Genomic DNA, 9537 nt, shown 5'->3' with positions numbered 1-9537 from the left:
CCTCGGACCCTCCAGCGGAGACAGGTGGCTGAACGGGCTCCTCGGGCCCTCCAGCGGAGACAGGTGGCTGAACGGGCTCCTCGGGCCCTCCAGCGGAGACAGGTGGCTGAACGGGCTCCTCGGGCCCTCCAGCGGGCGAGACATGAGGCTGGACGCGTTCAACTGACATCTTACAGTTAACAGTCCAGAAGCAAACAGATGTCAGATGTCCTGAGGCAAAGACCAGCTCATTCACTTTAAGACTTATGTAGGCTGATATAACAGGCTCTAAAACAGAAAGTCCTGCTTCTATATTCCTCCCTTCAGTCTCGAGCAATGACAGAGCTTGACGGCCCAGATAATCCGGGTCAGCCACAGGGAAAACAAGGACTACAACATTCCCCAGAAAAAGACGACTTAAGCCTTCGCGGATAAACTCCTGGGCAAACATGAAATGTTCAGGAATGAATCTGGGCGATGAGAACTGACTAGCATGATGGCGGTAAGTGTTATAGCGACTGGGAACCATGCGCGAGGTGGCCTGTAACTCAAGGGTGTTATGCAGTGTGTATGGTGAAATGGGTACGGCTAATGCTGTGCTAGCATTCCTAGCTGAGACGGGTGATGTTACACAGCTCATGTTACCCTGATTTGACTCCATGTCGTCATCTTTAGGTTCCAACTTGAGTTCATGATCAGCGTTCACAGTTTTTAGTTCATTGGGAATAGGAGCAGCATGCAAAACAGGATTACACCTCATCTCACACTCAGTACTCTTACACTTTACGTCATGACCCTCCTTTAAACAATCCTTATGAGCTAAGGAAGCACAGGGGCCTACTTTAAGTAGCTCGTTGGTGAGCGGAGCGGGCTCGGGAAGGGAGGCATTAGCAACAGGTAACTCAGTCTTAAAAGACGCTATAAATACACAAAGAGACACTGGGAAATCACACACAGGTGGGGGAAACAGCTGGACCTGATTAACCTGACGAGACAGGGGAACACTAACACCAGGGACCAACAGAGGGAGCACAAACCCAGAACCCAGTGTCTAAAATCCCAAACACAAACCATCCCAAAACAGCCATGAATAATAATGAAAGTAATAACAATAAAGAACACAAACACAAAGTCACTCAGTCATGGCCGCAGGACCATGACAGTACCCCCCCCTCAAGGGCTGGCCCCTGACAGCCACAGAAGCACACCACCAGACCCGGGCGGGCGGCAGGGGGCCCAGGACGGAGGGACCGGGCCACGACCAAAACGAAGGCCCCAGAGTCCCAAACAAATGTTCACAAAAAGAAAACTCACAGGGGAGCAGAGTCCAAAACACAGTTCAGGCGGCCTGCCAGGGGCCCGATAACACAGGAGGCCAGGATGGGACAGGTCAGGAGGCCGGCCACGAAGAAGGCCGAGGAGGCGCACAAAAGGTTCAGGAGGCCGGCCGTGCGGAAGGCAACGGCGGCCGCTCAGGCGAAGAGGGTCCGGGGGCCGGCCGTGCGGAAGGCAACGGCGGCCGCTCAGGCGATAGCGGTCCGGGGGCCGGCCGTGCGGAAGGCAACGGCGGCCGCTCAGGCGATGGCGGTCCGGGGGCCGGCCGTGCGGAAGGCAACGGCGGCCAGCTCAGGCGATGGCGGTCCGGGGGCCGGCCGTGCGGAAGGCAACGGCGGCCGCTCAGGCGATGGCGGTCCGGGGGCCGGCCGTGCGGAAGGCAACGGCGGCCAGTCAGGCGATGGCGGGCGGGCCGGCCGTGGGGGTTGTTGTTGTGTGGTTTGGGGTGTGGGTGCAGGGTACGCTGATGTGTGCTATTTGAAGGCGGGGTTCCGGTTTATGAGAAAACGGTGTCCGTTGTGAGCTCCAATTCGCAGTAAGGTTAGGGCTGGTGTCTCAGTGTTCGATGGTTGAGGGTGGGTGCGAATCCGGAGTCCTTGGGTGTGGTGTTGTTTGGTGGTGTTTGTGGTGGGGCGTAGGCTGGTGCAGACACGCAGCAGGCGGAGATGATGATGCAGACACAAAGGCTGGACCAGACGAGGATGCAGACACGGAGGCTGGACCAGACGAGGATGCAGACACGGAGGCTGGACCAGACGAGGATGCAGACACGGAGGCTGGACCAGACGAGGATGCAGACACGGAGGCTGGACCAGACGAGGATGCAGACACGGAGGCTGGACCAGACGAGGATGCAGACACGGAGGCTGGACCAGACGAGGATGCAGACACGGAGGCTGGACCAGACGAGGATGCAGACACGGAGGCTGGACCAGACGAGGATGCAGACACGAAGGCTGGACCAGGCAGACACGAAGGCTGGACCAGACGAGGATGATGATGGAGCTGGGCCAGGCGAAGCAGCTGATGAGGATGCTGATGATGGAGCTGGGCCAGGCGAAGCAGCTGATGAGGATGCTGAAGCTGGAGCTGGACCAGGTGTGAATGAAGACACGGAGGCTGGACCAGACGATGATGCAGACACGAAGGCTGGACCAGACGAAGATGCAGACACGAAGGCTGGACCAGACGACGAGGAGGCTGGACCAGACGATGCGGATGATGCTGGGCCAGACGATGCGGATGATGCTGGGCCAGACGATGCGGATGATGCTGGGCCAGACGATGCGGATGAAACCGGGCCAGGCGTGGATGAAACCGGGCCAGGCGTGGATGAAACCGGGCCAGGCGTGGATGAAGCTGTAGCTGAAGCTGGGCCGGGCGAAGCTGACGCTGTAGCTGAAGCTGGGCCAGGTGAGGATGAAGCTGGACCAGAATCAGGCGTGGATGAAGCCGGGCCAGGCGATGATGCGTCCTCAGGCTGAGGTGTGGCCGTAGCAGGCGGTAGCACTGCCGGTGGTGGTACTGCAGGAGGCGGCGCTGCAGCCACAGGTGGAGAAGCAGCCACAGGTGGAGAAGCAGCCACAGGTGGAGAAGCAGCCACAGGTGGAGAAGCAGCCACAGGTGGAGAAGCAGCCACAGGAGGCCGGACGGGCTCCTCGGGCCCCCCAGCCGACGTGGCAGCCGGTGTGGCATGAGGCCGGACGGGCTCCTCGGGCCCCCCAGCTAGCAAAGCAGGAGGCTGGACGGGCTCCTCGGGCCCCCCAGCAGGCGAAACAGGATGTCGCGGTCTGCGGAGGCAGACCGTGCTGGGAATGTGTGGTGGACCCAGGGCGAACACAAGCGAGGATGCAGGAGTGGATTAAACAAAAGCGAGCCTTTTATTATGGCTGATAACAAGACAAACCAGAGCAGGGAGTATAGGCGTACATAGTATCTAAACTAGAAAACTAAACTGGACAAAACTAAGAAAACAGCTATGTGCCTGAGAGATACCGGAAACACAGGGGGTGAGAACACAGACGACGCGACACAGACTGAATGAAACACAGAGACTAAATACACATGAGGGATGATCAGGGGAAGTGGTCCACACATGGGGAACAGCAGCTGACACCTGATACATAACAAGGACAGGCAGGAGTGAACTAAACACTGAGCAGGAATGAGGCCTCAAAGTAAAACAGGAAGACAATGAGTTCAAACAGAGGGGAGACGTAGACGGGGAGAACGAGACATAACGGCTGGGAAAAGCATAGAACTAGACATAAAGACAGCTATCAGAATACAAGAGGGCACACGGGGTGAAGGGCACGAGGGAAAACAGTAAGGACAAGGGTAGATCAACCTCAGATGCTGGACTAACTTAATAAGAAACAACAATAACAGTCAAAATACATGAAAACAAAATACTGGGCCGCACGGCCCAGGACCATGACATACCCCCCCCTAAAGGGCTGGCTCCCGACAGCCCAAACCCGAGAGAACCAAAACCAAGAAACAGAAAACACCCCACCCAGGGCGGGAGGCGGGGGACCAGGACGGAGGGACAACGGGAAAAACAGAACACAAAAACACAGGAGCACATGAACAACTGAGTCCCACAAACGTAGGCGACCCAAAGAGCCAGCAGGCAAGAGAATGTCCAAAGGGCACCGGTGCCGGGGGCCGACCAGGCAGTGCCAGTAACCGTTCGACGGCACGAAGTCAGTGACAGAGGTCCGGAGCCGGCCGCGCGGAAGGCAGCGGCGGCGGCTGAAGGAGACGACGGAGCAGTTCAGGGGGCCGGCCGTGCGGAAGGCAGCGGCGGCGAAGGAGACGACGGAGCAGTTCAGGGGCCGGCCGTGCGGAAGGCAGCGGCGGCTCTCCAGTGCAGGCGTACTGGCCGAGGCCCGGGTGCACAGGGACCAGTCGAGGCGGGGCCAGACGAAGATTGGGCTGCGGCGGCGAATTGAGGCTGCGGAGACAAGACTCGAGCTGCGCAGACACCTGAGGCTGCAGCAGCAGCCAGCTGGCTGCAGCAGACGAAGACTTGAGGCTGGGCTCAGACGAGAACCGAAGCGACCGGACCGGCTGGAGCAGGCAGGCCAGACGGACGCGAGCGAACGACGGGCTGGAAGGCGGCTGAACCGAGGCACCGGAGGCGAAACTCTGGGCGGACGGCACTGAGCCGGGCAAGCTACGAGGAAGGTAACGTCCTCAGGGCCCTCCCAGCTGACGCGGCAGGAGGCTGAACGGGCTCCTCGGGCCCCCAGCTGACTGGCAGTGAGGCTGAACGGCTCCTACGGGACCCTCCAGCTGACGTGGCGTGAGGCTGACGGGCCCTCGGACCCTCCAGCGACGGGCGGAGGCTGGACGGTGCCCCTGGACCCCCAGCGCGTGAGACGGAGGCTGGACGGGCCCTCGGGACCCTCCAGCTGCGGGTAGCTGGCGGTCTAACCAGCGAGGGCGTGAGGACGGGCTCCCTCGGGCCCTCCAGCTGACGAGCGATGAGGCTGGCCGCGTATCACCTGACATCTTACAGTTAACAGTCCAGAAGCAAACAGGTGTCAGTGTCCTGAGGCAAAGACCAGCTCATTCACTTCAAGACTCATGTAGGCTGACATAACAGGCTCTAAAACAGAAAGTCCTGCTTCTATATTCCTCCCTTCAGTCTCGAGCAATGACAGAGCTTGACGGCCCAGATAAGCCGGGTCAGCCACAGGGAAAACAAGGACTACAACATTCCCCAGAAAAACACGACTTAAGCCTTCACGGATAAGCTCCTGGGCAAACATGAAATGTTCAGGAATGAATCTGGGCGATGAGAACTGACTAGCATGATGGCGGTAAGTGTTATATTGACTAGGAACCATGCGTGAGGTGGACTGTAACTCAAGGGTGTTATGTAGTGTGTATGGTGAAATGGGTACGGCTAATGCTGTGCTAGCATTCCTAGCTGAGACGGGTGATGTTACACAGTTCATGTTACCCTGATTTGACTCCATGTCGTCATCTTTAAGTACCAACGTGAGTTCATGATCAGCGTTCTCAGTTTTAAGTTCATTGGGAATAGGAGCAGCATGCAAAACAGGATTACACATCATCTCACACTCAGTACTCTTATACTTTACGTCATGACCCTCCTTTAAATAATCCTTATGTGCTAAGGAAGCACAGGGGCCTACTTTAAGTAGCTCGTTGGTGAGCGGAGCGGGCTCGGGAAGGGAGGCATTAGCCACAGGTACTCAGTTTATGGAACCCCAGGCACATTAAATGACACAGAAGAAAACACTTCCACCCCACTCCCCACACGAGCAACATCACGGCCTGTGGAACTCTCTGTCGATCCAAGTGTAGTGTCAGAGGTCCCTACAAGATCACTAGGCCTGTCCAAGATCCTCTCTGAAACAGATTCACTTGGCTGTGGCTTGGTTAGCAGAGCATTACTCAGTCTGAAGTTAGCACTGGCTAATTCCGAAACAGTGCTTTATTTTCACAAACAGAAACACACGAAACAGGGGATTCCCCGGTCAGCTTAGAGGCTGGACAGTCAAACACCTGTTCGGGTGGCGGTGACAAGAACACCGGCTGAAACTCCCCAGTGTTGGAATTCACAGTCTGAGTGGGTCTTACTCCCTGTTCGTGGAAGCCAGACGAACAGACCACACCATTCACAGTACCAGAGTCAGCCATTTCCACACTATGTGTCTCTGTTAACTTTGACCCGTGGCTCTGTGATTCTGAGTCTAATTCATCTTCTACGGCTTCGATGGAAGCTGGTGATGACAGGTTGCACTCACTCACCTCCGGTCGTTGCGCGATGCGGTGGCGACGCGAGCGCCGTCTCCTCTTGGCCGAGAGCCCCGTTAACGTGGAAAGTGGAGCCTCTTGCGGCGCTGCAGAGGCTGAGGAGGCGAGGGTTGGCGGAGCATCAGGCGGGAGCTCCTGGCAACTCCGGGGGCCCCCAAAGGCCAGGCGTGTCCCGCGGAAAATCTCACCGTAGTGAGGAGCGAGCCCTGGCTTCCCCCGTAGCTCCTCCTCCAGTTGCGCGCATGCGGCGCGCTGTCGCTCCTCGAGGTCGAAAGTCATCACCTCCACAGCCTCCTCGTGTCGCTCAGTGGAGGGCGAGACATGCCGTAGCGATGAGCGACGGCGACGAGAACGCCGCTTCCGTCTTGAAGTGGACGCGGACGTAACTTGGATTTCTGTGGCGACCGGCTCCTCGTCTTCCGACCACATCCGCGCCAGATAAGAAGCGGGAGAAGAGTAGTCCGATCGAGGCGGCGAGGATGGGCGGCCGGTCCGAGGCGGGGCGGCTGGCGGAAGCTCCTCCTTGGTGATAAGCCAGGGCTTCCAGCGTAGCTCGTCCTCCCGATACGCCCGCAACACCTGCTGTCGCTCCTCCTCACCGAAGTCAACAGCCTCGGGCATCTCCGTGCAGGCAGGCGGTGGCGAAGATGCGGAAGCTGATGAAGTGTGAGCCAATGGTGTGTCGGTGGTGAGCCTCACTGTTCCGACTCTGACCGCTACCGGCTCTTGAGGCCGCGGGGTAACATCGCAACAGCATGGCTCTGGCGAAGGCGCACGCACACCGGGCCGCTGCGGCTGCGGACGGAGTTGGAGAGTGGTGACGAGAAAGTCAACGATCAGTGGGTGTAGTGCCTCCCATAACCAGGGAAATACAGACACGCATACTCCCACTTGGCGGGCCAACTCCTCCCGTTCCTCCACTCCGGAACACTGCAGCCAGTTAGTACAAAGCGCCTCCACCGTCTGGATGATCTCCCTCTCGTGTGTCGCTGGGTCCGGCATGGTCGCGTCGTACTGTCGCGGTCTGCGGAGGCAGACCGTGCGGGAATGTGTATGGTGGACCCAGGTGCGAACACAAGCGAGGATGCAGGAGTGGAGTAAAACAAAAGCGAGCCTTTATTATGGCTGAAAACAAAGTGTACAAACAAAGCAGGGATGGCGTGACTAGACTATAACTAAACTGGGAAAACTAATACTGTGACAAACTAAGAAAACTCAGACTATGATGATCACTGCAAAGACTGACCGTGAAAACATGGAGGTGAGAACACAGACGACGCGACACAGACTGTATGAAACACAGAGACTAAATACACATGAGGGATGATCAGGGGAAGTGGATGCACACGGGGAACACAGGTGACACTGATAATCATAACAAGACACGGCAGGAGTGAACGTAACACTGATGGGAGATGGGCAAAGTAAAACAGGAAGTACACAGAGGTTCAAACAGGAGGGGAGAGAGCACGGGGAGAACGCAGACATAACGGGCTGGGGAAAACATAGAATAAAACACTAAGAGAGACGAGGGCTCATAAATACACAGAGGGGCACACAGGGGGTGAGGGTCACGAAGGGAAAACATAAGGAACAACGTAACAGATCAACCCAGGAAGCATGGCCTAAATAAAGAACAAAATACAGAAATACATGAAAACTAAGAATACTGGGCCCACATGGCCCAGGACCATGACACAGGAGGCTGGACGGGCTCCTCGGGCCCCCCAGCAGGCGAAACAGGAGGCTGGACGGGCTCCTCGGGCCCCCCAGCAGGCGAAGCAGGAGGCTGGACGGGCTCCTCGGGCCCCCCAGCAGGCGAAGCAGGAGGCTGGACGGGCTCCTCGGGCCCCCCAGCAAAAACAGCCTCAGAACCAGCGGGCACCGGGGCCCCCGGCACACACAAAACAAAACTAGGAGGCACGTGGGCCTCTGGCACACATGAAACAAAACTAGGAGGCACGTGGGCCTCTGGCACACATGAAACAAAACCAGTGAGGCACGTCGGGCCTCTGGCACACACTGAAACAAAACGACAGCGCCTGGACGCAGAACCAGACACGTGGGCCTCTGGCACATTTGAAACAAAACCAGTAGGCACGTGGGCCTCTGGCACATTTGAAACAAAACCAGTAGGCACGTGGGCCTCTGGCACATTTGAAACAAAACCAGTAGGCACGTGGGCCTCTGGCACACATACGGAGGGCTGCAGCTGCGCAGAGCACTGACCCTGCTCAGGCAGTGACAGCCCGGTGCAGTTCACAGCTGGCATCTTGGCCACCAGGGGTCCAGAGTAAGCTGAGGGCAGCAACCCCGCCTCTGGGGAAGCCCCGGAGTGAGTAACAGTCACTAATGTTGCCAGCTGTTGAGGAACAGGTCCGTAATGAAACAGTTTGTCTCCCTGCTCAGAAACAGCGGTGGAAAAACAGTGTGAAAATTGTGGCTTAAGGGAGGCTAATGGTTGAGCTACAGACTGGGAAGCTTGTGGCTGGACACAGAACTGAGCCGGAGAATGGTGATAAAGTCCTGGCTCAGAAGGAGCGGCAGAGAAACAGTCTCTCGGTTTCACAGAGGGTCTGTACACGCCCACTTGCGAAGGATCAGTTACCACGAAGGTAGGTAAGCGATCCGAACAGTCTCCCATCCCGCTCTGAATAGCCCCAGAAAACAGAGTCTCGGAATCTGGGGAAGCCAGAACATGTCGCTCGCTCACCGCCTCGGGCTGCTCGAAAGTAAAAGCAGACGGGGGGTGAAGTCCGAGGTCCAAAAGGAGAAACTCCCGCTCCCACGAACAGAGCGAGTCCAGAAGCCATGGGAGACCGGTCACCAGACGCTGTAGCCGCCTCTCTACAGCGCTGGGACGTGCCACCCGGGCTTTCCAGCCACAGGTCGATCAGCTCCTGTGTGGCGTCGATGAGCGTCTCCCGTAGCTCCCTGGATGGATTAAGCGCTGCTGGGTCCATCTTGTGGTCGCGTCGTACTGTCACGGTCCGGGGCAGCGGCCGTGTGGAGAGTGGAAGGAGGACTCAAAGTGCAGCACTTATTCAGGTGTGAGGGTGATTTATTGATGATAACAAACATAAAGAGGAGATGGCAAAACAGAACTACGGATGAACTAAACTGAGTGAAACTACACAAAGGAGTGGCAAACCTGAACACGAAGGGAGAACAGCAGGGAGAGCACGCAGAGGATTTCACAGGGTAGATGCAGAGTACGCAGGATAACACAGAGGATGAACACAGGGTATGTACACAGACGACGCGACGAGGAGCAGAGGAAATCACACACTATAAATACACAAAGAGACACTGGGAAATCACACACAGGTGGGGGAAACAGCTGGACCTGATTAACCTGACGAGACAGGGGAACACTAACACCAGGGACCAACAGAGGGAGCACAAACCCAGAACCCAGTGTCTAAAATCCCA

At 57.1% G+C, this 9537-nt stretch overlaps 1 protein-coding gene across 1 annotated transcript; it reads right to left on the bottom strand.

Moving 5' to 3' along the window:
• Positions 1–5582: 5582 nt before the first annotated feature.
• LOC121812898 lies at positions 5583–7797 on the bottom strand. The gene is made up of 2 exons (XM_042216089.1): positions 7352–7797; positions 5583–7230 (listed from the first exon to the last, which is right to left on the bottom strand). The coding sequence occupies exon 2, from the start codon at positions 7105–7107 to the stop codon at positions 5764–5766; it is 1344 nt and encodes a 447-aa protein (XP_042072023.1). The 5' UTR covers positions 7108–7230; positions 7352–7797; the 3' UTR covers positions 5583–5763.
• Between the last annotated feature and the right edge of the window lie 1740 nt (positions 7798–9537).

The sequence above is a fragment of the Haplochromis burtoni genome, unplaced genomic scaffold, assembly GCF_018398535.1.
Source record: "Haplochromis burtoni strain Fernald_Lab_line unplaced genomic scaffold, NCSU_Asbu1 Contig_919, whole genome shotgun sequence".
Taxonomy (NCBI): domain Eukaryota; kingdom Metazoa; phylum Chordata; class Actinopteri; order Cichliformes; family Cichlidae; genus Haplochromis; species Haplochromis burtoni.
The sequence above is the reverse complement of the archived record's forward strand: the minus strand, read 5'-3'. Positions and strand labels throughout refer to the sequence as shown.